This window comes from Lepidochelys kempii, chromosome 1 (genome assembly GCF_965140285.1).
Source record: "Lepidochelys kempii isolate rLepKem1 chromosome 1, rLepKem1.hap1, whole genome shotgun sequence".
Classification (NCBI taxonomy): domain Eukaryota; kingdom Metazoa; phylum Chordata; order Testudines; family Cheloniidae; genus Lepidochelys; species Lepidochelys kempii.
In genome coordinates, this window is record NC_136380.1 from 48,388,202 (window position 1) to 48,415,976 (window position 27,775).

Here is a 27,775-nt window from a genome sequence, read left to right on the forward strand (position 1 = left end):
TTTACCAATTATGCAGTATTTGGCAGGAGCTCTTCATTTTGAACTAACAGAATGAGTGAGTAAAAAGAATGGTGTTGTTTTGGGGTCTGTGACACTACTCCAACTAGAGAGAAGCCAAAGTTTTCAAAGTTTCTGAAACTTGGCTGAATTTTCTCATGGCAATATAATCTGTGGAAATTCTAGCTCAGTCTTGAGAAAGTATAGTGGATGGAGCATGGCATTCTGATTAGAGCGGGATGAATAACAGTGATTTGTGGTATTTTACATAGATAAATATGACAAGTTCCTTCTGTTGTTATTCAGGTTGTATTATTCATTGTTTGCAACTATATGGATGACTATTGATGCAGAAAGTTTCACAGATTTTACCATGCATGTCTATTTGTCTAAAAATTTGTATCAGAAATGTGGTGTTCATTATTCTCCTGTTTAAAAAGCTTCAGCAGTTCAGAGTGGTAACAGAAACAATACCACATGACTTAACTAATATACAACCAGTAGTTGTTATAGTTTGTGAACCTCCCACATGTTAAAATTTGCATGAACAGTTCAATACTTATAAATAACAAATATATTCAGAGAAGTTAGAATCAGTTCACAAAATATTCACAGACAGAAGAATAGGCTAAATTAATTGGATTGTTTATTTGCAATGAATAATATGACCACTGTAAGCTTGATGTTTATTTTATATAGAAATTATTACTATGGAATACCATGAGTTCAGATTTCTGTTAAACTTCAGATATCTAGAGCCTTCCAGATAACCATAGAGTAGCATGCAGCCAAATGGAAGACATGGAAAACATACTCTGGAGGCTGGTAATATCCATATTGGGGCAAATAGTGATGAACAATCATTTGAAAATTTTATATTGATGAAACTGTTAGAAACTCAATATCATTTCCTCTCTTGCATGTATTTTGTCCAAAATAGGATCCCTGATCTGTATAAACAAAATTATTGTCAAGTAATAATGATGCTGAAAACAAAAATCTATTATTTATTTAGAGAAGATCATTGCCTAGTCTTTTCTTGAGTTTTACAGTCCCCTAGGCCATCAGGAATGTCAAAAGATCACTGATTTTCCATTATGAGGATTTTGATACTAAGCACACAGGGATTTCCACATAATGTTTAGCTGCATATTTTATAGGAATGTGTGATGGGGTTAGGCTGCTCCTTAAAAGTTATAAGGCCTAGAGGTCAGCTCAATCCCATCCAGTTGTTGCATCCCTTTAAGAGTTGGGGAAGTTTGATATAGGAAAGGGTTTGGGATGTAGAAGATATGGGTAGAGAGGAAATGGTCTTGGGGGTAAGTAGTACTTGGGACTAGAAACCGTTACTATTCCTTTAAGGTCCTGGCCTAGGACCCTTGCAGAATGGCTTTCACCCAACCAATAGGGGATGTGTTGGGGAAGGGGTCAGGATATATGCTGCTTTTTCCCGCATAGTGAGGATATACACTGTAAGGGGAATGTCTGCCTGCTAAAGTCCTCACGTCTAACAGTGAAAGGGTTGATTTAGGGATTATTTTTCTTTTTTCTCAAGCATTAGATACTTGCTACTATCCCTGCAGGTTATGGTACATTTCAGAGTAGCTCCTTCCGCAATAATGGTTCTACATTCTGTATTTAAAAGGAGTCAGATGGCTGCCAGGCCCCACATTTACTCCTCAGCCCATGAAAATGTCATTTTTCTCTTTTTAAAATCTTCACCTAACAGAAAAAAAACATCTATTTGTCCTCCAAAATAGGGCCCACAACAGTTTGACAGTCCCAGCTCCTAGGCCAGGAGGAGACTTACAAACAACAAATAGTAGGCTTATTGAAGTCATAGATAAGTCTTTCATATACCTGTCATCATTCAATGCCCTTATTCTTCCTGCTAGCTCTGTTTTTTGTGAAGTAACTAGTGACTGGATATCATGACCATGGCCCTACCAAATTCATGGTCCATTTTCGTAAATTTCATGGTCGTAGCATTCAAAAACTCTTGAATTTCACGGTTTCAGATATTTAAATCTTAAATTTCACCGTGTTGTAACAAAACATGAATATGTATTTAAAAATGGCAAAATATAAACATGTAAAGCCCTTAAGACTCAGCATTTCTCAAACTGCAGGACTCAACCCAAAAGGGGGTCACAAGGCTATTTTAGGGGGTCACAGTATTGCCACCCTTTCTTCTGTGCTGCCTTCAGAGCTGGTGGCTGGAGAGTAGTGGCCTGACTAAATTGTAACAAACATGATTGTATTGTGTCCACACAGTCTTTTCCTCCCACCCCTAAATAGTACCATATATCAACAGTTGTTGGTATGTCCAAACATACCATGCTGCTTGTTTGTATCGGTGCATTCTGGGAAAACCTTGGCAGCTATCCCAGATTGTGCTAGGGTGAAACACACACAGGGTTGCACAAGCAGCACACAGGTGTCATACTAAACAGAGAGCTGGTAGAAAGGTGGACTTGCAAAACCAATTACAGTCACAGTTAAGGGGTCCCCTGTATACAGCAAAATGGTAGTGTCTCAAGATGATAATTATGTGCCCGTCTATGCCATTGGCAGGATTCACACATTTACACATTCATGTCAGCAACTGGTTAAAAGTTATAATGTAAACAGGCCCTACAATTCTCAGTACTATTATCTTGACAGGGTAAGGCTGAATTGGATATTTTAAAAATCAGGAACTGCCTTATTCAGGTTGAGGTCGGACTACCAACACTGAGTCCCCAAAAGTTGGTCTAAAGATGAGTGAGTTGTGGAGCTTTTAAAACAAAGAAAATTATTAATTCAGATTTTACCTCTGAATTGATCCTGTCTCCTGCAGTGCCCAATTCTACCTGCTTTATTCTTCGTGTCACTTTGTTTTAGTGGTTAATTGTAAATTATAGGTAATTCTTTATACTGCTGTTTCAGTTCTTCTAGTGTGAAAAAACGAGAGGGGGGAGTGATACTGAGTTTTTATTTATTTTTATTTTTTAAGGATGCATTCCATTCTTGTTGTCTTTATCAGTTTTAGCCCTCTTTGTCCATTATCTATATTTAAATACTATCTTGCCAATTCAAAGTGTATCTCTTTAACAATATTCAAAAATAGTATCCAGTAGCTTAGGCTTAAAACTTGTTTTACTTTAAAACTGTTGCAGTTTAGCAGGGAACGTATAAATCCCTCTGGTATTCTCTGTGAAGGCAGTTCTATCCGGAAGCAGCAGGGAACAAAAGAGCAAAGAGTACTGTGTCTGACAGTTCTTTAAACAAGCTGTTAATTTGACAAGGGATGCTGGCAACCTACCCACGACTCTGAATCAAAACTGAAGATCTGCAGTCTTGCTTTATAAGATTGCCTTCCTATAGTTTCTCCTCAAAGCTTTATCATTGGGGTTTCTCCTTCACTATGTAGGGTACAGTGAAAAAAAGATGTATAACACAAACTTGACTGGCTATAGAAAAATGTTATGGCAACTTCTATAAGCTTAGCCTTGTAAATGGTATCTGTCTATGCTTTTTCTCTGGCTTCTCTTAAAGGGACCTGTCATGGATTCACAGGCCCGGTGCTCTTGAACAGCTCTGGAATAGCCCCGGGAGGACCCCCTTCAGTTTGGCAACCCTCTATGAGAGTTGCAGTCTCTCTTTGGGATAAGCCCCTTCACCTGGGACCAAATGTCAGAGCCTTCAGCACCCTTGCGTCACACCGTGAGCGTCCCTCTGCGAGTCCACTTGCTTTGGACCCCTGAGTGGATAATTATTCACCCAAAGGGAGCAATGCACCCCCAAATTAGTCTGGAGTGACTCTTGGTCAGCGTTGTAAAATGGAAGGATTTGTTAACTGTCTGGAAGTCCTTGGGGCAGCATAGAAAGCTGAAAAGTTCAACTGGGTCTGAATAGAGCTCAGAATTATCTTGCAGCCCCCAGTCCAGAAGTGTCCCTGCTTCCAGCAGTCCACACTCAACTGAATCAATCTTCCCCTCCTCAGTTCTTTGTTCCTCTTTCTGAGCAAATCAAAGGTCACCTGGCCATCCACTTTAGCTCTTTGCTCTCCAGCTGATCCGAATTGGCTGGCCTCTGTTGTTAGTTGCTAGTCACCAGATATCTGGGCATTGTCTTCTGGGTTCTCTGTGGGCATGGGGCCCAGATAGCCAGGCGTCAATCACACCTGGTCCTCTGATTCTCTGCAGAGATCAAACAATCTTTCCCCCCACCTAATTAAACATACAGCACATGTTTACTGAGGCACACAAAATATTCACACAAAATATTAAGAAACTTCCCACTTTGTCACAGGGCCCTAGATAACCAGGAGCTCAACCGCAAACTGGGTAGCAACTTCAGAGAAATTGCTTGCCTGAGCTCTGTCTTCCCAGGAGTCTCTATTGCAGTTCCATACAAAACTTGCAGTGGATTCCTTGAGAAAATATCTCAAAATGAGGCCCTGAAAACTTGAACTGTTTAAAGCAGATATCTCCTAGACATCCAACAAGGAGGGACACAGAGGACTCTGACCATATTCTGTGCAGTTTTAAAGTGAGTATTTACCTCCTTCAGTGTTCTGGCTGCTTGTTAGGGCCAGCTAATGTACATGCAATGACACATATAAGCCAAACCCACAAACTGTTAATTGCATGGTTCCAATTTTATACCTCAGCTGTTAAATTCTTAGCCTTCAGTAGCTAAAAGCTGGGGAATCCCACCCATTCTGCCTTCCCTAACAAAGAAACAGCCTTGCAAACTATTATAAGGAGATCAGTTACAACAGATTGTTCATTACAAACATTAGGAAAAATACAATTTGACAGTTAGCCATAAGCAGGAATGTGCAAACTAGTTCTGCAAGAGTTAATGACCTTATTTCTGAACCTTCACTAGTGCCTGGATCTGAATCTGGGTCAAGAGGGGTTGCAAATAGAGGAATATGTGTGTGTTACTGAAATATGCGGTGAGGTTGGGAACACCCACAACCAGCCTTTCAGATACAAGAGTGGAGTAGCCAGACCTGCTGATGGCCCATTAAAGGGAATCCACACCTAGTGGCCATCCCAGAAGACTTCTCAGAGAGAACACATGGACATTATAATGGAGACTGCTTGACTAGTGGGGACTGCCGGATCCCTATGTGAAAAGATCTTTCCAGCAAGATGGAAGAAACTATAAAAGAGGGGAAGTGATGTCATGACCTCCCTCCCCTCACAACTCAATCCTGGAAACAGGTCTGGTGGACAAAGACTTTGAACTGGGGAGGATGGTCCTAGGCTGGAAAAGAGTCCCAGAACTATGCCATCTGTCAGAGTGAGACGCTGCTTGATTCAAATCTTGTTTAGTTTGTAGAACTCAGACTGCAAATTTACTTTTGTTTCTCAGCTCAGTTTACAAAAGGTAGTGTGTGTCCTCTCCACATCAAAGGAGGGGTGGACTGGATAATGAATTTCCACTAGTCAGGCTTCTGACCAGTGCAAGATGGTATAGTTCTCGGGTGCAAGACTGGGAAGCTGGGGGGAATTGGCTGGACCCTCTCTATTGTTGGTTCATGAGTGGCTGGGGAAAGAATTCATGTAACTCAGTTGGGTGTGTCACTGCCTGTGGATGTCTGTGTAAGTGCAGAACCTTACCAACAGCATCACAGAGTGAGAGGGATACACGCCAGGTTGGTGGGACAGACAGTTTAGCAATCTCACAGTCCAGGCTGCACCCCGGGAACCCCGTCACCGTCTCACAATGTAAATGTAAGATTTCATTATTTTTATATGTCTTTCTAGTGAGCCTATTTTTGTGGCATTTGTGAGCTTCACAAATGTGAGCCAAACGCTGGACTGTTAATGTAGCACTATCATAATGACTGGTCACATTTTTGTGGAGACATGAAGATATAGTTATATCTTAACCACTGTGATAGTCTGTACCCCTATGTTCACCCCTTTTACAAGACTATGTTAAATGTTGTACAAAGCATACTGTGTAAGGTATCATTTGGAAACTCATGATTTGCTGATCATTATTGTCCTGGTAAAATATGTGTATAAAGATGTAAGATTCCATTGTGTGATTTACTGGGATATGTTCTAGAGGGCAGTCACAAACAAGTTCCCCAGAGACAAAAGGTTAGCCAATGCCTCAGTCAGGTGTCAGTGGGATCAAAGGGACTATCACCTGATTAAGTGCCCAGGAGAGAGGGTGTGTGCAAAAAATCTACATTTTGATAAAGAACCAGTTTATGGTTCCCAGCCACACAGACTTTCTGTCTCCTGAACATCAGCTGGAGGTGATTCTTGTGCAAGGGAAGGCCTATAAAAGGAGAGGGGAGATGCCCCAAATCATCTTCTCTCCCTTACTCTCTTCCCATGGCATCCTCAACACCTGAAGAACAAAGGAAGCAGCATTGGACTGTGAGGGAGATCCTGACTGAAAGAGGTTCTGCCAGTAAGACTGCTGGAACATGTGACGAGAGGACCTTTGCTTTGTATTTATGTAGCTTGTTAAATTAGACGTTAGATGCATTTTACCTTTTATTTCTTTGCAACCAATTCTGATTTATATGCCTCATTACTTATAGTCACTTTGAATCTATCTTTCTGTAGTTAATACATTTGCTTTATTGTTTTATCTAAACCAGTGTGTTTGGACTGAAGTGTTTGGGAGACTCCATTTTGGATAACAAGATTTGTGCATATCATTTTCTATTAATAAATGACAGACTTTATATGAGTTTGTATTGTCCAGGAGGATGCTGAGCAGTAAAAGATGCACATTTCTGGGCCTAGGCACTGACTCAGTGGGTGCTCCGGAGCTGGAAAACACATGGAAAAAAATAGTGGGTACTCAGCACCCACCGGCAGCCCCACGGATCAGCTACTCCCCCTTCCATACAGCTCCTCCCACCTGCTAGCAGGCCCCATTGATCAGTGCTTCCCCCTCCCTCCCAGTGCCTCCTGCCTGCCGTGATCAGCTGTTGAGTGGTGTTCAGGAGGCACTGGGTGGGGAGAGGGTGGAACAGGGCAGGAAGGAGGGAGGTGGGGATGAGAAGGGGCAGGGGAGGGGCCTTGGAGGAAGGGGTGGGGCCTGGGGCAGAGCAGGGTCGAGCACCCACCCAGGAACTGGGGGAAAGTCTGGGACTGGAAGTTTGATGGTGTTGCCCTGTAGCGTAATTCGAGTGGCTGCTAGAGCACTCATACAGTATAGTTGGGAGTGATTTACATGCTAGAGGCTGTGTATGAGCAGACCAGGAGTGGTTGCTTTCCCAGCAAAACAGTGTAAAAGGTATCCCAGGTTGGGAATTGAGAGGACGCATAGCTGTCCATCGGCCCAGACTGTACCCTGGGTAATGTCACAACCACCATTTTGAAGATGGCAAGTCTCAAACTCAGCGTAATCTGGTAATGAATGCCATTGCCATAGTCCCTCCATGAAGAATACCTTGCCTATCCAACTACTCTCCAGAACAGAACCCACAACAGAATTGATACCTGACTGAGGCATTGGCTAGCCTTTTGTCTCTGGGGAACTTGTTTGTGACAGCCATCCAAAACAGAACCCACAGCAGAACTGAGAAATCTGGGAAAGGTCTGGGAAACACTTCTCAGATTTATAGGGGGAAACAATGAAATGCAAGCATATATAAAATATTCAGAGGGGTGTACTTTTTAAAATCTTATATTAAAAATTAATATAGACAGGTGAACAAATTAATTTTTTTTTCAAATTGACAACATACCATGTATCCCTCTGATGTCTCTGTGTATGAACGTTTCCAGTTAATCACAACAACAAAATAGCTGTTTTGGAGCCCAGAAATTTATTTGCTGAAGTGGAATGGTGGGCAAAAAGTCCATGCAAAGGTTTTCTGGCTGTGGATGGAGTTTGTTTATATATTGTGGATATGTCCTGAGCCTCAAAGACTTTGGAAACAATTATGCAATTAAAATTAAAGTTTTAACAAAATGGGATCTACTCTTGAGGCCTGTGCATGTATTTGTTGTGTGCCTGTGTGACACCTGTATTATAATAGTATACAGAGACCTCAGCTGAGGGTGTGGCCCTGTGGGCATTGTAAGAGAGAGTCCCTGCTTTGAACGGATTACAGTCTAAATATGCAAGACAGATGAAGGGAAGAAATAGTGTGTGATAGTGCAGGGTGTCAATGTGAGAGTTGATGTGTTGTCTGTGTCTATAGAATGTGTTGGATATGTACAGGGAAAGTGTATGTGTGAGAGTGTTCTCTATGTGGGTGGCTCAAAGTATCAGGAGTCGTAAAAGTCATTTCAAAATGTGAAGACAAAACTTGTGTCTAATACTAGAAAAAAGGAGAGCTGCATCATAACTATAGCACTCTGCCACTGGATTTAGGAATGCACAGTAGTGACACATGAATGAGAGAGACCCAAACTCTAATACAGAGCCTGACCCTCCTCTCACGTGTACCATTGTAAATCATGAGTAATTCTACTGAAGTCAGTGGCATCAGAATAGTGTAAAACTGGTGAGAGAGGAGAAATAGGCCCACAGTTTGTAGCCCTATCCTGGGTGGAGTGTACCTACTTTTGACATGTACCCAAGGGATCTCTGTGTGTGTGTGTCTCTCTCTGTCTCTCTGTCTCTCTCTCTCTCTCTTTTTTTTTTTTTTTGACACTTTGGCAAAACTTTTATAGCTTATTGAATTGAATGTGTGTGGGGAAGGGGAGGGGGGACAGAGATGTGTTTGTGTGTAGAGGCGCAGGGTCAGATTACAGCATAGGCCCAGGACCATGTCTGCATTGCAGCTGGGAGCAAGCCTCCCAGCTTGGGTAGACAGATTCACGCTAGCGGGGCTTGAGGCAGTATGCTAAAAATAGCAGTGTGATGGATGCTGTGGCTTAGGCTCTGAAGCATAGAGGTTAGGTGGACTAGCTTAAGCTCTGCTAGTGCAAGTCTGTCTACACAGGCCGGGAGGCTCACTCCCAGCTGAAGCATAGAAACATATCCTATATGTCCATGTCTAGGGCCCTCACTCCTGGAGTCATGTGACTATGTCAGACTCTCAGCTTTTTTCTTTTTAAAGCATGTTTCCACCTCTCATTGTTCCCAAGAACAGTTTGAAAACATGAATGAAGGGCAAACGATGTAGTGATATCTGCCTGAGGTTGCAGACAGCTTGAAAATAAAGCTCTGACAAAGATGAGTTTCCTCATTCATCTCCAAGGCTCCCTGCTCTGGGGTACCCTACCTAAATCACCCCAGGAGAAGACTGTATGTATGGCAGAAGCCCACTCATCCAATCAGACAGTCCATTTTATAGGTCAAGTGTAGGGTACTGCACTAGAGTGAGGTCCCTGCTGCCAATTCTGAGGGAAAGACAGCCCCATGATGCTGTCCTTACCCCCTTGTAAAGAGGAGTGGGGTCCCACCTGCCAACACGACACCAAGAGGGGATAGAACTATGATTCGGGGCAGCAGAGGCAGAGCCCTGGAGGGCCCCATGCCTAGCACCAAAGACTGACATAATCTGGTCCTGTAGAGGGGTGGTGGGTATTTTCTAGTAAGAAGCTGGTATGTCTGGTTGGATCAGTGAAAGGGTGCTACCGGCAACGAGTTTATATAGAGAGGGGTGTGTGGGGGGGCAGTTTAGGTGCTGAGTGTCTCCAGTTGGGACTGGTCTTTCTAAAGGTGCTGGGCATCCAGAGGATTTTTGTGTAGGAGTGCTGGGTGTTTGTGGAGTAGTTGTTTGGGGGTGATAGCTGCTGTCTGTCTGAGGAAGGGGGGGCTTGGTCTGCGTGAGGGCCATCCTATGGAATGCTGGGTGTCTTTGGTCCAGTTGTTGGGGTGTGATTGGTGTCTTTGTGAGGTTCTGGATGTCTAGGAAAGTTTATGTATGCAGGAGTGCTGTCTTCAGGAGATGTTGGAGAGTTGGGCCTATCAGAGGGGTTGCATGGGGAGAGATGTGGTGTGATGAGTGGGTGGGATTGATGTCTTAGGTGGATTATGAGTAGGGCCCTACCAAATTCATAGCTACGAAAAATGTGTCATGGACCGTGAAATCTGGTGTTCCTGTGAAAGTTGTATAGTATAGGGTAAAAACACATAAAACACCATATTTCACAGGGGAGACCAGCATTTCTCAAATTGGGGTCCTGACCCAAAAGGGAGTTGCAGCGGGAGCCAAAAGGTTATTTCAGGGGGGTCGTAGAATTGCCACCCTTACTTCTGCGCTGTCTTCAGAGCTAGGTGGCTGGAGAGCTGTGGCTGTTGGCCAGGCGTCCAGCTCTGAAGGCAGCGCCCCGCCAGCAGCAGCACAGAAGTAAGGGTGGCAATACCATACCAAGCCATCCTTACTTTGGCTGCGCTGCTGATTGCAGAGCTGGGTGGCTCGACAGTGGCAGCTGCTGTCTGAGGGCCCAGTTCTGCAGGCAGCAGCGCAGAAGGGTGGCAACACTATACCAGGCCTTCCTTATGTCTGTGCTGCTACTGGCAGTGGCTCTGTCTTCAGAGCTGGGCTCCTGGCCAGCAGCCGCCGATCTCCAGCTTCCCAGCTCTGAAGGCAGCATCACAACCAGCAGCAGTGCAGAAATAAGGGTAGCAGTACTGCAAACCCCTCCCCCACAATAACCTTGCGACCCTACCACCACTCCTTTTTGGGTCAGGACCCCTACAATTACACCACCATGAAATTTCAGATTTAAATAGCTGAAATCATGAAAGTTATGATTTTTAAAATCCTATGAGAGTGAAATTGACCAAAATGGACTGTGAATTTGGTAGGGCCCTAAATGAGTAGGCTTGGCAGAATTCAATTTTTAAAAATTTTGATTGATAATGTATATTTCAGATTTTTTCTATTTTTATATATTTAAAATTTCACAGTTGTGGGAAATTATGGGGGGTGTCACACAATTAATTATTTAATTGCCATAGATGTTGATTCAAAAATTTAAAGCTTTATAATTGTTAAAACACAAATTGTCAATTTCACATCAAAATATACAAAGTAAATATCCTTAAATCAAACTAAGTTTTCATTCAGCATTGTTCTTACTTTGCCTATCCATAACTTTTGATTATCATTGATGGAAATATGTTTCATTGGTTTGTGTGTGTGCGGTGAAATCAGTGTATACTGACACTTACGAATACAAAATCTAATCCTTCCAAGCCTAGTTATAAGTGACTAGTTATAGGTGTCTGTAAAGGAACTATCTGTATGGTAGCTGCTCCCTGCTAGGTCTCAGTGGAGGGAGAGCTGAGGTGCATATGGGGATGCTGGATGTCTCTGCTGGGTGGGACTGGTGTGTGTGAGGTGCTGGCGGTGTGGTGAGGAGTTAGTGGTGTTTCTGAGTGGGACTGAGGGATGGATAGAGGTGTAGGATGGAGGTGTCTGTGGGGGATGTCGGACGGGTTTCTGAGGAGAGTGGGGAGTAGGATGGAAGTGTCTCTGGGGAGATGTGGGGGAGCAGGATGGAGATGTAGGATGGGGAGCTTCTAGGCGGAGTGGGGAGGTGTGTGGAGTAGGATGGAGGTGTCTATAGGAAGTGTGTGTGGCGGTGTCTCTGGGGAGATGTGGGGTGTGTGAAGATGTGGTGGAATAGTAGGGGGGGAATCTCCGGGGGAAGGGGGAGTTATGGGGAGTAGGATGGAGGTGTCTCTGGGTGGCGATGGTGTGAGGATGTTGGGGTGTAGGATGGGTATCTCTGGGGGAAGGGGAGAGGTGTGGGGAGTAGGATGGAGGTGCCTCTGGGGGCAGAGGGTGTGAGGATATTGGGGGGGGGTGTAGAATGAGGGTCTCTGAGAGAAAGGACACCTGGGGAGTAGGATGGAGGTGTCTCTGAGGAGATGTGGGGGAGTAGGGTGGGGTGTCTCGGGAGTGTGTGGGGTGCAGGATGGGGGTCTCTAGGGAGAGGGGAACGTGCGGGGAGTACGATGGGGGTGAGGAGGTGTGGGTGTGTGGGCGGGTGGGTCTCTGCAGGAGGGTGGAGTCGGTGCGTCAGGCTCGTCAGCCGTTAGGTGTGTGGAGCCCCGAGGGGCCGCCCTTCCCCCTGCCGCCCGCTAGATGGCGCCTCTCGCGCGCCGCGGCAGCTCTCTGGTTCCTGGCGCCCGGCTGTGCCGGGCGGGCGCGCTCCAGCGGGGGCGGGTTGGCGGCGGCAGAGGCACCATCCCGAGGCCGCTGGCTTGAGTTCCTGCTGCAGAGGGAGGCGGGGAGCCAGACGCGCCGCTCCCCTCCGCGCGCGGGCGGTGGCCGCTGCCAGGATGCCTCGGGAGCGCGGCGGCGGCTGGCTGCTCCCCGCGCTGCTGCTCCTGCCGCCGATCTGCGCGCCGGGTGAGTGGCCGGGGGGGCTCCGGTCTGCGCGCTGCTGGCGGGGGAGAGACCGGGCACGCGGGGAGGCGGCACCGGAGCCGCAGCGGCCGCTCGCCTCCTTTCCGCGGGCGGGGACACGGCTGCGGAGGGACGTTCCGCCTCCCTCGAAGTTTGTTGGCGGGATGGGCTGGGCTGGGGGAGGAGGCGGCGAGCAGCCGCCTCCTTGGGGCCCCGCACGGCGCCCTCTGCCGCCCGCCCGCCGGCCGGACTCGGAGCGTCCCGCGCCGGGCAGGGGGCTCTCTGGTGAGGGCCGGGAGTCCTGTGCCTGGCGCCCGGGGGTGCTGCTGGCCGTTGGCCGCGAGCTCCGGGGCAGGGTAGGGTCCCGCGCTGCTCCCCTGACACTGAGGAAGGGACCGCAGCCTCCCTCCGCTTGCCTGGAGGCCGGCGGGGGAGCCTTGGGGGGTGCCTCCTCCCACAGAGCCCCAGCCCGCGGGCTGCGGCGGGAGGGGGGTTGCCAGGGCTGGGGTTGTGTCTGGTGCTGTTTGTGAAGCGCTGGTGGTTGCGTGGGGCCTGAATCACAGCAAGGTAGGGCTGGAACCCAGCCCCAGCCCAGTGCAGGACCAGGGAAACATAAACCAGCCCTGACAGGTGTTTGTCCAACCTGCTCTTAAAAATCTCCACTTAGGGCGATTCCACAACCTCTAGGTAGAGTCCTGGAGAAATTGCCAACTCTTAGGGCTGGATGGGGACCCAGTCAGGTAAAAATCAAGTGTTTTAAAAACCAAATAATTCATACCTCTAGTCCAAATAGCTGTTTAGGCTGGGGGTGCTGCAAGGTTTTTAGGATGTGTGGAGCACCTCTTAATACAGAGGAGTGTCATGGAGCATCTCCCCATCTTTCGATATTGCAAGAAGCAATTGCTAACATAAAACAAGGAAATACTTTCCCGGTATTAATGTGGTTTACCTGACTTGTAATGTGCTTTGGCAGATGGGAGAATAAAAGAGGAGAGTTAGTCCCATGTGAGCAGCCAGCTTTCCACAGCCCAGTGGTCTGTGTACCACAGTTTGGAAACCACTGCCTGGATGGGTAAAAATGAAAGACTCTTCCAAATCTAATTTGTTTTTCATTATTTGTGCTGATTTTTAAAAAAAACATTTATCTCATCTTGGAGAATAACATAGCATTGTCAATTTGTTATTAACCAACCTTGATATCTGGTTCTTTTTCGTTAACACACTTCTGGGGTTGCAAACCCTGCAGGGGAATATTTAAATATAAACAAACTTCAAACTCAAATAAAAATATTGGTTTTTCTTTCTTGTACAGTTTATCTTCCTCACCAAAATAACTGCATTTTGGGATTAAACTATCTGACACTCTCTTTTTAAAGCCATATTTCAGTCCCTCTCAGGATGAAGGATTTTGCTTGACTGTAAATATCACTGAAACAGGTTTCTTGATAAAGGTGAATCTCCCATTCTCCAAATTGTCATCCCAGCCTTAGAATAGCAGCTTCAAGTTTATTGCTATGTGAGGGGAAAGTCAGTCAGTTTTTTAAAAAAACCTTAAAAATTAATTAACTTCAGAAGGGGGAGAGGGCAATGGAATTGTAGGTGTGTGGACCCAGTTTAAGTCAATGGGTGTCAGTATGGGTCTAGGGATCTGCTCACATGGAGCTCATTGCAGGATCAGAACCTTAGTTTGCATAGTCTTAGAAATACCCATTTCTTTTAAGCTAAGAGCAGCCTCTTCTTTCACAAGCATCCTGTGATTTTGAGATGGCAGACGGAAAGTTGAATATTTCTCAACAGTGTTAAACATTCTTTTCCATTGCCATTTTACAAAAAGGGTAATTAGATATCTTTGAACTTTGTTCTATGAAATGTATTTGCTGGTAACATGTACAGTGGAGAAAAATATTTACATAGTTTTATACTTAGTCTTAGGCTCAGGACTTTTTCATAAAGAACCACAACAGAATGACCCCCTCCACCCAACCCCCCCCCATCTTATATTTCATATAAAGAGATAGTGTACATAATAAACATTTTAGGGAATCATTTTTAATAGTTTAAAAGGTGACTTCAGCCTGAATATTTTTTCATAGATGTCTCAGTTGCTTCTTTAAAGGGCTAATCTAAAAAATTAAATGTGACTTGTTTTAATTGCCTTACATTATGTTTGGGGTTCTGGAGCTCCCAGTACCCCTCAAAACTCTGGCCTAACAAGTTTGTAGCACTAACAAGGCTTTCTCTTTACTGGTTAGGTTAGAAGCCTTTGAAGTTAATAGGGCAGTAGCAGTCAAGAAGAGTTAGTATAAAAACTTCAATGTAAATAGATAAAAAGACTGATTTATTTTGCCTCTTTACTGCTCCTGGGTTGTCTCAGTATCAAAGACCTCGATCTGTCTGAGCGACAGCAGCAATGTAGCTGTTACCGAAACCCTGGAGTGCTGTGAGAATCTGACAAAGGCAACAAAATAATACAGGGCACCAAAAGAGAGACCCAGGCTGAAAGGATCTCTTTATTAAATGATAATTAGTAAAAGTCCAAGGACTGTCTTGCATGCTGTACCTACAAGAGTCAGTAATATCAGCTGTTTCAGCATTCTAAACCTAGCTGTTCCCAAGTATTTCAAATTTTTGAAAACTGTTTATTAACAGTGTTTTTTGACATATGTAAACAATAACACATGAAAAGACTCTCATAAGGTAAGGGATAATATCATAGTTTTTCATTACCTCGTTAAGAGACCGATGCAAAGCACCTCAATTGGAAAGACTCCCTGAAGTCAGGCCCTCAAAGAGGAATATACGATAAACGTCCTTTAGGTCCTTGGTATATGCTTTAGTTTGATCTGGTTATACCATGCTTTTGCTCTTATAAATATTTGTACCTTAAATGAAAATTTTTTAATCATTTTAAGTGTGTGGAAGCTCCTCTTGTTTCTAAAAGGGAACACTTCTAAATGTAAAGAAAAACATTTTATTATTATAGAATGAAGGTTCATAGTAGTCTGCTGTTTACCAGTTGAGTAGTGGAAAAGATAAGTGAGAGCTTTCCCTCTCCAATACTATCTGCCAGTGACCTTTCCCATCCCAATTTTCATGAATGTAATGGGGAACTTTAGAAAAAGATCAATGGTAATTAAAAGTCGTTATTTTACTTTCCCGGATTTCAATTTCCAATTTTAGTGGAAATCGGCTGAAAACCAGGGAGTCTGACTTTTTCTGAAAAAACAAAAGGAGTACTTGTGGCACCTTAGAGACTAACAAATTTATTTAAGCATAAGCTTTCGTGAGCTACAGCTCATTTCATCGGATGCATTCAGTGGAAAATACAGTGGGGAGATTTATATACACAGAGAACATGAAACAATGGGTGTTACCATACAGACTGTAACGAGAGTGATCACTTAAGGTGAGCTATTACCAGCAGGAGAGCGGTGGTTTTAAAATATCTAAAAGTGCTCTGCTCGCCTTTACCTTATTCAACTTCAGTTACTATGGAAGTAGAATCAGAATGGCTACTGGTAGCCAGCCAGAGAGGGCGGGGACTGGAACTTGACATTTTCAACTTATGGCTGATTGCTGTGCAAATCACATAAACAACTACAGGTGTCAACCAGGTCAAAGTCTACAATATTTGAAATATGAAAAATGTGAACTTAAAATAGCAGGTAACACTTATGTGATTTCCTTACTATTTTTTTCTTAGACAATTGTAAAGATTGCCTGCAAGATAAATTGGTTAATGAGTTTGACTTATGTGGTTTCTCTTGGTGCCTCCACAACTGGAACATTCACTAGCTAATCAAATTCTTCTCATAATACTTTTATGATTATCATGTAACATGGTAACTATTCCATGCGAGGGGTGTGTGTATGTGTATATGTATATTGGTTGACAAACATTAGGGGATTGGAAGTGTTTCTGGAATTGGGAGGTCTGAGTGGGCATTTGAGTACTTGTGAGTTTGGAGAACAGAATAGGTCTCTTCTAAGAAACATTAAATGAAACATACTGCAATTGTCTGAATTTGTGGCAATGTTTGGAGAACACCACTATTGTTATGTGTAGTGTGGTGGTGCCTAGGAGCCCCAGTCTTGGACCAGGACCTCACTGGCACAGAACAGTCAGACAGTCCCTACTCCAAAGAGTTTACAGCTCAGCTCCGCCTTGTGCCTTCTTTTCAGAGCACTGAGTAATCTACCGAGGGAGTGGTTCCTGAGTGTTAAGAAATTCTTTGAGCAGTCATTTTCTACTGATTGTCTGCCAAAAGATAATTCAATATTTGTGCATGTTAAACTCTAAAGCCACTAGTGGCCTCTGTAAATATTTGAAAAGTCTTCCCAGTTCACTTAGTGCGAAGGATACAAAGTAAATTTTTGTGCTTATCTGTTGGAAAAGAGCAGGGCTGAGAATGTAAAATTATCAGGAATAAGGATAGTGACATATTTAGACTACCATTGTCATTACTTTTCTGGACTATGTCCAAAAAGTGAATTTTGGTGGCCACAGAAACTGCATATGAGAGAGTGTCCTAGGTGAACAGCAGAAGTAGGAGATGGGAATAACAGATTTAGCAAGGCTGAAGATTTCTTGGACAGACGTCAGGATATGCTTCTACGGGCACAAGGTTCTGAAGATTCAGACCAGGCTGCACATCGGGGACAGGAGGATGGTGAAGAAAATTGGCATCATGTGACCTCCAGAAGAAAAAAGGGGAACGTCCATGTACCAGCAACACACATACAAGTAAGTAACCATTTTCATGTTCTCTCCACAGGTACTAAAGCGGAGAGTGGACCAGATGATATGTCTGAGGGAAGGGAGCAGAAGGAGACTCAGCCGATTAGAAGGCATGAGATGCACTGTCCTAGGGTTGGGGGTTCCACAACCACCGCTCCCAAGAGAAGGGTACTCTCTCCTCAGGGGGACTGAGTCATCTATCTGCCGCCCCAACCGGGAAAACCAAGAAGTCTGCTGCTTGCCAGGAGCTAAGATTCGCGATGTGACGGAGAGACTGCTGAGACTCTTCAAGCCCTCGGATCACTACCCCTTCCTGCTTCTCCATGTGGGCACCAATGATACTGCCAAGAATGGCCTTGAGCGGATCACTGCAGACTACGTGGCTCTGGGAAGAAGGATAAAGGAGTTTGAGGCGCAAGTGGTGTTCTCGTCCATCCTCTCTGTGGAAGGAAAAGGCCTGGGTAGAGACTGTCAAATCATGGAAGTCAACAAATGGCTACGCAGGTGGTGTTGGAGAGAAGGCTTTGGATTCTTTGACCATGGGATGGTGTTCCAAGAAGGAGGAGTGCTAGGCAGAGATGGGCTCCACCTAATGGAGAGGGAAGAGCATCTTCGCAAGAGGCTGGCTAACCAATGAGGAGGGCTTTAAACTAGGTTCACCGGGGGAAGGAGACCAAAGCCCTGAGGTAAGTGGGGAAGTGGGATACCGGGAGGAAGCACAAGCAGGAGTGCATGAGAGGGGAGGGCTTCTGCCTCATACTGAGAAAGAGGGGCGATCAGCGGGTTATCTCAAGTGCCTATACTCAAATGCAAGAAGCCTGGGAAACAAGCAAGGAGAACTGGAAGTCCTGGCAAAGTCAAGGAATTATGATGTGATTGGAATAACAGAGACTTGGTGGGACAACTCACATGACTGGAGTACTGTCATGGATGGATATAAGCTATTCAGGAAGGACAGGCAAGGCAGAAAAGATGGGGGAGTTGCACTGTATGTAAGAGAGCAGTATGACTGCTCAGAGCTCAAGTATGAAACTGCAGAAAAACCTGAGTGTCTCTGGATTAAGTTTAGAAGTGTGAGCAACAAGGGTGGTGTCGTGGTGGGAGTCTGCTATAGACCACCGGACCAGGGGGATGAGGTGGACGAGGCTTTCTTCCGGCAAGTCGCGGAAGTTACTAGATCGCACACCCTGGTTCTCATGGGAGACTTCAATCACCCTGATATCTGCTGGGAGAGCAATACAGCGGTGTACAGACAATCCAGGAAGTTTTTGGAAAATGTAAGGGACAATTTCTTGGCGCAAGTGCTGGAGGAACCAACTGGGGCAGAGCTCTTCTTGAGCTGCTGCTCACAAACTGGGAAGAATTAGTAGGAGAAGCAAAAGTGGATGGGAATCTGGGAGGCAGTGACCATGAGATGGTTGAGTTCAGGATCCTGACACAAGGAAGAAAGGAAAGCAGCAGAATATGGACCCTGGACTTCAGAAAAGCAGACTTTGACTCCCTCAGGGAACTGATGGGCAGGATCCCCTGGGAGAATAACATGAGGGGGAAAGGAGTCTAGGAGAGCTGGCTATATTTTAAAGAATCCTTATTGAGGTTACAGGGACAAACTATCCCGATGTGTAGAAAGAATAGTAAATATGGCAGGCAACCAGCTTGGCTTAACAGTGAAATCCTTGCTGATCTTAAATACAAAAAAGAAGCTTACAAGAAGTGGAAGATTGGACAAATGACCAGGGAAGAGTATAAAAATATTGCTCGGGCATGCAGGAGTGAAATCAGGAAGGCCAAATCACACCTGGAGTTGCAGCTAGCAAGAGATGTTAAGAGTAACAAGAAGGGTTTCTTCAGGTATGTTAGCAACAAAAAGAAAGTCAAGGAAAGTGTGGGCCCCTTACTGAATGAGGGAGGCAACCTAGTGACCGAGGATGTGGAAAAAGCTAATGTACTCACTGCTTTTTTTGCCTCTGTCTTCACGAACAAGGTCAGCTCCCAGATTACTGCACTGGGCAGCACAGCATGGGGAGGAGGTGACCAGCCCTCTGTGGAGAAAGAAGTGGTTCGGGACTATTTAGAAAAGCTGGACGTGCACAAGTCCATGGGGCCAGATGCGTTGCATCCGAGAGTGCTAAAGGAGTTGGCGAATGTGATTGCAGAGCCATTGGCCGTTATCTTTGAAAACTCATGGCAAGCGGGGGAAGTCCTGGATGACTGGAAAAAGGCTAATGTAGTGCCCATCTTTAAAAAAGGGAAGAAGGAGGATTCTGGGAACTACAGGCCAGTCAGCCTCACCTCAGTCCCTGGAAAAATCGTGGAGCAGGTCCTCAAGGAATCAATTCTGAAGCACTTAGAGGAGAGGAAAGTGGTCAGGAACAGTCAGGATGGATTCACCAAGGGCAAGTCATGCCTGACTAATCTAATTGCCTTCTATGACGAGATAACTGGTTCTGTGGATGAAGGGAAAGCAGTGGACGTGGTGTTCCTTGACTTTAGCAAAGCTTTTGACACGGTCTCCCACAGTATTCTTGCCAGCAAGTTAAAGTAGTATGGGCTGGATGAATGGACTGTAAGGTGGATAGAAAGCTGGCTAGATTGTCGGGCTCAACAGTTAGTGATCAATGGCTCCATGTCTAGCCAGCAGCCGGTATCAAGTGGAGTGCCCCAAGGGTCGGTCCTGGGGCCGGTTTTGTTCAATATCTTCATAAATGATCTGGAGGATGGTGTGGATTGCACCCTCAGCAAGTTTGCAGATCACACTAAACTGGGAGGAGAGGTAGATACGCTGGAGGGTAGGGATAGGATACAGAGGGACCTAGGCAAATTGGAGGATTGGGCCAAAAGAAATCTGATGAGGTTCAACAAGGCCAAGTGCAGAGTTCTGCACTTAGGACAGAAGAATCCAATGCACCGCTACAGACTAGGGACTGAATGGCTGGGCAGCAGTTCTGCAGAAAAGGACCTAGGGATTACAGTGGACGAGAAGCTGGATATGAGTCAGCAGTGTGCCCTTGTTGCCAAGAAGGCCAATGGCATTTTAGTATGTATACGTAGGAGCACTGCCAGCAGATCGAGGGACGTGATTGTTCCCCTCTCTTCGACGCTGGTGAGGCCTCATCTGGAGTACTGTGTCCAGTTTTGGGCCCCACACTACAAGAAGGATGTGGATAAATTGGAGAGAGTCCAGCGGAGGGCAACAAAAATGATTAGGGGACTGGAACACATGACTTATGAAGAGAGGCTGAGGGAACTGGATATGTTTAGTCTGCGGAAGAGAAGAATGAGGGGGGATTTGATAGCTGCTTTCAACTACCTGAAAGGGGGTTCCAAAGAGGATGGCTCTAGACTGTTCTCAGTGGTAGCAGATGACAGAACAAGGAATAATGGTCTCAAGTTGCAGTGGGGGAGATTTAGGTTGGATATTAGGAAAAACTTTCACTAGGAGGGTGGTGAAACACTGGAATGTGTTACCTAGGGAGGTGGTGGAATCTCCTTCCTGAGAAGTTTTTAAGGTCCGACTTGACAAAGCCCTGGCTGGGATGATTTAATTGGGGATCCGTCCTTCTTTGAGCAGGGGGTTGGACTAGATGGCCTCCTGAGGTCCCTTCCAACCCTGATATTCTATGTTTCTAAGGCGTGTGGGATCCATGTACCTTTTGACAATATAAAAGAGAGATTTATAACCTACTTCATCTCTAAATAACTCCTTAGATTTTCTTCTGTGCTGTCAAGGATATAGTACAGTCTTTTTTCCAGGTTAGCTGTGTAAGCCTTGATTTATTTTAAGGATCCTGTAAATTAATATTTTATAAATCTCAGAAGCTGTGTTGTGTGAGTTATTTAAAGATCTGATGAGAAAGGAAGTATTTCTTTTCAGTCTCAGTTGCATATTAAAGTCAGATCCCTTTATGCAACCCCTCACTGGCATGTTAAAAATCGAGAATAATGAAACTCTATATTTATGTTGCAGTCATGCAAAGCAACACAATTTACCTGGTGATACATCATTTTCAGGTTAATGCCTTGCGAATATTAAGTTTCCCAAAGGATGATTTCTTGCATTAATCTTGAAATTAGAATTCCGTCAAATAGAGGACATGGAGCTGTTTTGCCTATGCAAGGTATTCCTTGTGTAGTGCTCCAAATGCAGTTATTTTGATTCATATAGTAGATAGAGGATAAGATTTTGAGGTTTTCAGAGAGGTATAAAATTAGTGTTTGGCAATGTCTGCACTAGTGAGCTTACAGCGGCACAGCTGAACCAATGCAGCTGCACCTTGGTAAGATCACTCGTGTAGCCACTCTATGCCAGCGGGAGAGAGCTCGCTAGCTGACATAGCTACCACCGCTCGTGCAGATGGTTTTATTATGTTGGCGGGAGAAGTTTTCTTGCCAACATAGCACTGTTTACACCGGCGCTTCTGTCGGTATAGCCCATGTCGCTCAGGGGTATGTGTTTTTTCACACCCCTAAGCGACATAAGTTATACCAACAAAAGTGGTAGTGTAGCCTTTGTTGTTCATTAGAAAACACTGGAGTTCTCAAAACACGTTGTGTCCTTTCAAAATAGGAGTGCAAAATGATTTCTTAGTCTGATTTGAAAATAAATAACATTGTGCGGGTAGACCCCCTGCACTAATGGAGAGTGCCATTGAATCCCATGGGTCTTCCCATGCGTAACCCCTGAAAGAACAGGGGCCTTAATCAAATCAAGTCTTCCCCATTAGATGTTTTGGGGTGGCTGTTTACCACTGTTTTCTTGTCTCCACTGGTATGAGTTAGAGATTAGTTTCAACAGTAGCTGGGATGTCATCATGAAATGCAGTTCCTAGGTATTTAGTGACATTTGGGCTCCTATTTAAAGGGTATAGGACTATGGATAACCAGAAATGAAAAAACAAAAGAGTTGGGACAATCCTGCCTATTCCTTCTCCTAAATTACAAGATGCCTAGTGGGGATACTATTTACTAGTATTCTGGCTAAGCAGATTTATAAAGAGTAGCTATTCATTTTTTAAAACCTTCATTCGAAACTTTATATGTTTAAAAGCCGCAATAAGAAACTTCATCTGACCCAGTAGAAGGCTTTCTTGGTGTCAAGGGAAACAGTAATTGTGTAATAAGTGACCAGGCTGAGTGGAGTCTTTGGATCTTTCCTTAAATTATAGCAGTTTTGGTTCAGAATACTTTTGACTTCTTTGTCACCTTTAATTAAAAAAAAAATCTTAACAATCTTTACAAAGCCTCAGCCCCCTGAGGTAAATATAATCCCCATTTTACAGGCAGGTAAATTGGCTAAAAAGTTACATTGGGAAGGAAGCAGAAAAATTAATAAAAATCTTTTTTTCAAATTTTAAATACTTAAAGGTTAGAAAGAAATTAATGTGGATGTGTGTGCTCCTAAGGCAATTTCAACTTACCAGTGGGCAGGGACTCAAGATAATATTAGGTCAGTCCAAATTGGGAGCCTGGGCCTCTCTTCACCCTGTTAATTCCTAATTGGACCTCCTTTCCCCATGCATTAAAAACGGCTATACTGCTTGCTGTTCAGAGTATGTGATCAAGAAATATGATGACCCTCTTCAGTTATGATAGTTTTATGCCAGCTCCTGACAGTATTTCAGAGAGTTTGTGTATGAACTCGCCTTCACGCTGGATTTCCAGTGGGTCTTCTCTATAATAAACACAACCCTTAACCTCAGGGTAGAGTGAAATCTAAGTCCTCCCATATGATACATTGCACTATCATCTGAATCATTGGACTGGCCAGATGTTTTTTCTTTTTTTAAATGAGATTTATTTTGACTTGAAGCCAAAATCAGTTGGCTTCACATCAAAGAACAATTTTCTGTTCAGAAATGTATGATAACAGAATTGTCAGGCTAGATCAATGCAGCTTCTCAAACAGCAGATTGTCTAGTGGTTGAAAAGATTATCACAAATATTCTCCACATTAAGTGACTATTATCTAAGTTGCTTTCTTGTTCTAAAAAGGCAGAACTTTGTCCAATGTGATGATCAACTACTGTATTTTGAAAAAATATATTATTTTTGCTTTTTTTTTTTTTCCCAGCTTTGGCTGTAAGTGTAGCTGCTGAAGATGCAAAGGAACAGATTGAGCGACTGGTATCACAGGTAGTAAATTCTAATTCTGTCGCAGCAGTAATGTACCATCTAGATTATAAAATCTTTGGGGAAGAGACCGCGGGTAAAATTCTGATCCCTTTGAACTCAATGAGGTCTTTGTCATTGATTTCATTGGAGCCAGGACCTAATGCTGCCTTATTTTCTCTGAGGCGCCTAGCACATCTTTAGTAATACCACTTTTCTAGAGCCTCTATCTTACAGCTTTTCCTACCCAAAGAGTTCTTAGAATGACCACACCTGGTCCTATATTGATTTTATTCATTTCAATCCCTTTCTTAAACTGGATCTAATATATTTTGATATTGTATTTTAAGAGTTATAGCTTTATTTTATTTAACACATCCATTTTTCTAACAGAAATGTTGTAAAACTTGTTTTGCAATTTAGACATAAATTTTATATATATACAATTATAAATTGGCCTATGGAAGTCCCCAAATCTGCAGTGCTGAGACCTGCAACTGTCAAATTCTTTCATTTTTTGTGGTACTGATCACATATTGTGGTAGCTGCTTTCCTACACTGTCTTCCTCTTCTGTCTTGCCAGTTGGTAATGTCAGTTGAAGTCTTTCATTATCACATTTTAAGTAGGTTCTTTTGTACAGTAAGCAGAGTGCTTTGGCATGACAAGAAGTCACTCAAAAATAAAATTATTGCGTTTAGTAATTGGAGGACAGAAACATTTTTCCTGTCCAGTACTCATTTAAAAGTAGAGTAAAAACCTTAGTAGTTAGTATAAACAGATAGCAGTTGACGAAGTTATCCAGAGTAAATTTTGAACACACAACACTATCAACACAGAGCTCCTCCCAGTTTTCATTTTATACTTTGTGTGTGTGTGTGTGTGTATGTATATGTATGTATGTACACCTGCTTGGTGGGGATAGGAAGTGTTAAGTTTTACTTATTTGTTGATTTTGAATAATATGGAATAACTTGAGGATCAAATGGTGCCTTTCTGCTAAATTAAATCTGACATATTTCTATGCATGCCACTCTGCAAATAAAACTTGCATATCTAATTTTTATATTGTGAGAACACCACATAAGTAACTCCTAAATTCAGGTAAAGCCATCCCTGCCCCCATTTAGTTGAATAACAAAATTGCTAGGTTTTGGGGGTTTAAAAAAAGAAAAAAAAAGAACCAAAAACGAATTAGTCAGGGATAGACTCTGTGAGCAATATCCACTTTTTATTCTTAATCAGCTGAAGAATTTGCATCCAGTAATCTCTTGGCATCATCACAGTCAAAGACCTAATTAATATGTTCATAAATCTTAATTTTTGCTGGATATTGCGGCTCCAGCATTAATCTTAATACATTCAGATTTCTGTACCACAAACTTTTGAGGTACTGACATACATGCATTCTAGTATGAAAGATAAGTTGTCGTATTTTCATTACCATCAGATGCTTTTTTGTTTGGCTACTTCTAATGCAGCTTCTCAGTCAAATGTAGAACTAAAAGAAACAATGAAAATCTTGCTTCTGTCACTTTCCAGGGTATGCTCTTACTTGTCTTGGGCGTTATGAAGTCCTTCCCATTAAGTCAGAATTCCAAAAACTTCACTCAAATTAACTTAATCCCTATAGAAGTGCTCTCTTGAGAATTCTGTAGACTATAATCCTCTATTTGTAGAACAGAAATGGCACAGGTGACAACTGTGCCAAGCTTCACCATACAACCCTATGTGCTTACCAGTAAAAACTTGAATTACTGGGCAGTTTTGGAGGACATTCCTGAACTGTATGGCATACTGTAAATACTGTTCTATCAGTTTATAATAAGCAACCCCTGTCTGTCTGTGACCCCTGAAAGAATTTACTCTTTAGAGAAAATTTCTCAACTGGCCTTTACTTTAACATTGTGGATGAATGCTAACTCAAGGTCAGAGAAGGGGCCACAAAGACCAATATTGCTCCCATTATGGAGGGCATCTGAGGATATGTCTCACTGTAGCTAGGAGGGGTGATTCGCAGTGCAGGTAGACAGACTTGTGCGAGCTCACCTCAAGTTAGCATGCTTGGACTTGGGCGGCTAGCCCGAGCTGCTGTGAGTGCTGCAGTGCCCACACGGCTATATTTAGCGTGCTAGTTTAAGGTGAGCAAGCTAGAGTGAGTCTGTCTACCTGTACTGGAAATCACCCTTCCCAGCTGTAGTGTAGACATATCTGAGAGAGTTAGAGGATGGCTTACTGGTAGGCTGAGGCGCACACGTCCAGGGTAGAAGCATTGTGGATTACAAATGAAATCCAGCTTCTGTTTTGTTTATGTTCATGTGCAAGGCTTGTCTTTCTCCTTGGTTTATGAAATGTGTTGGTTATGCTAGGTGTTGGACTGTGGGAATTTTGTGTGTAGTTGATTGATTTGTTATATTTATGTTGAGGCTGTGTATTGAGTTGATCTGGGGAAATTGTTGGGTCTGCTTATTTTAGTGTATTTTAAAAAAAACTGTTAAGAATGCCCAGAGAATTAGATGACTGCTCTTTTTATTATGTTTCTAGATCAAACTAACAAATAAAATGCATTTTGTTTGTGTTAGTTTTAATTTTAAAAATAACAACCAACTGATATCAGGTTTTGCCCTGTTTGTTTTTACAAATTATTTTGAGTCTGAGAGCTGTATGTCCAGAAAGAGTAAGTATCTCTTCCAGATACTCTCCGACATCGCTGTCAGAGAGCAAGGTTATGTGTGCATCATACATCTGCATGGAAGGTCTATCTTCAAAAGTCATTGGCCTACTCTTCATGACTATTCTGCCCTTGTCTACTTTGCTGCCACTGTTACTGAGGGTGACAGTTGTGAAGGTGTGTTTTCCAAGGTGGATACCTGTTTTCTGGAAACTAGACTGACGCCTTGTCTCGACTACAAAATTAAGTAGGTTGACGTACAGCCACTGCAGTAATTACTGCAGTGGTTCATGACCACACTATGCCCCTGCTGTCAGTGTTGCGTGTCCTAATCAGGAGTGCTTCTACTGACTTAACTGTTTGGGATATTGTGGGGCACTGACAGCTGGAGCAGCCCTGCCCCAGAGTGGCCAGCTTCTGGCTGTGTAAGTAATATAGTCTCTACACAGACAATGCGTCACTCTAACTACATCAGCCTAAGTGCTATGCCTCTCGTGGAGGTGGAGTTATTAGGTTGGTGTAGTGGGCAATTTAAATCAGCGGGAGCAATGTTGTAGCGTAGACACTTACAGAATTAGATTGACGCAAGCTGCCTTACGTTGACCTAACTCTATAGTGTAGATCAAGCTTTAGACTACCAGCCCAGTTTGCATCTCATTCTGTCGGACACAGATTTCATACATTTGTGATTTCCAGGCTTGGTTACTGTAACTCATATGTGGGTATGAAAGGTGGGGTCTGATTGAGGGAGAGATTCCCAACAAATCACCAAAGAATTAGATGGAGATAATGGGAAGGAGGAGAGGGATTTACAGTCAGAGCCCCAGGTTTTTGCACATGCGGAATAACACAAAATAAAATAAAAACCAATGTGTATGAAGAATTAAAATGAAAAACTTCCTCCGCAGTGATAGCTCCTTTGGCTATTGTCCCCTGAGGCTTGGCCTTGCTCCCTGCTTCAGGAGTTTGTGAACTCCATACACAGGGTTGCAGTGCTGCTCAGCTTCGGCCTGGCCACCCCACACTTCGCAATCCCTCACTGCCTCTCATCCCCCAAGGGGCAGGACCTGACATGTCTTCTTTTCCTCTGTGGATAAAACAAACTGCCCAAAAAATAAAATGAAAAATGATAAAGAATGTCGGGGGGGGGTTCTATTTATAGTCAGGAATTAACAGACACAATGGTAGGGGAATTAAAAATAAGTTCACTATTTAACAATAAATAAACAGTACTTGTGTACTTAGTCCGTTCCCTCTAAGCATCTCAAAACACTTTTTAAACGTAGTTAAACCTTATGCTATCCCTGTGAAATAGATATTTATCTTGATTTTACATGTGGGGAAATGGAGGCATTGAAGAGGTGCTATCAGTGAGAAACTATGCAAACTGGGACTTTTTTCTTTTTAGAACTTTTGTAGGAAGCCCAAGCTGCTATTAAACTTAGGGCTAGTCTACCCTGGCAACACTAAAGCGCTGCCGTGGCAGCACTTTAACATGCCTTGTGTGGTCGCGGCAGAGCACTGGGAGAGAAAAAAACCCCACCTCCACGAGGGGCGCAGCTCCCAGTGCTGGTGCACTGTCTATACTGGCATGTTACAGCGCTGAAATTTGCTGCCCTCTGGGGGGGTGTTTTTTCACACCCCTGAGCGAGCAAGTTGCAGCGTTATAAATTGCCAGTGTAGACAAGCCCCTAGTCTCTCTATCAGCCAGCCGAGCTCAAGCACACACTCTTTCGAATCAGTTTTCAGCTTATTCAGAATCAGTTGAATAAGCTCCCCAGATATTTTTAGAACTTACGTCTTGGTTTCCTCTGTGATGCTGTAATGTCACTACTCTGTTTCTAAGCACGCCGCTAAAATTCCATCACAAATGTGTATAACATGAAATTATGGGGGTTTATTTGTGCAGCTGCAGCAGCCTTTTTGTATTTCTTTGAACTCTATGGTGTAACTTGGATTTAGGGGTTTTCTTTAAGAATG

At 43.7% G+C, this 27,775-nt stretch overlaps 1 protein-coding gene across 6 annotated transcripts in view; it reads left to right on the forward strand.

Moving 5' to 3' along the window:
• Nucleotides 1-12,043: 12,043 nt before the first annotated feature.
• Nucleotides 12,044-27,775, forward strand: part of B3GLCT (beta 3-glucosyltransferase) — a 142,524-nt gene continuing 126,792 nt past the window's right edge. For all 6 annotated transcript variants that reach the window (XM_073341270.2, XM_073341285.2, XM_073341250.2 and 3 more), the window contains exons 1-2: nt 12,044-12,283; nt 23,089-23,150. In XM_073341270.2, coding sequence (XP_073197371.1) covers nt 12,214-12,283; nt 23,089-23,150 — 132 coding nt within the window. In that variant the 5' untranslated portion in view covers nt 12,044-12,213. The remainder of the gene's footprint in view (nt 12,284-23,088; nt 23,151-27,775) is intronic.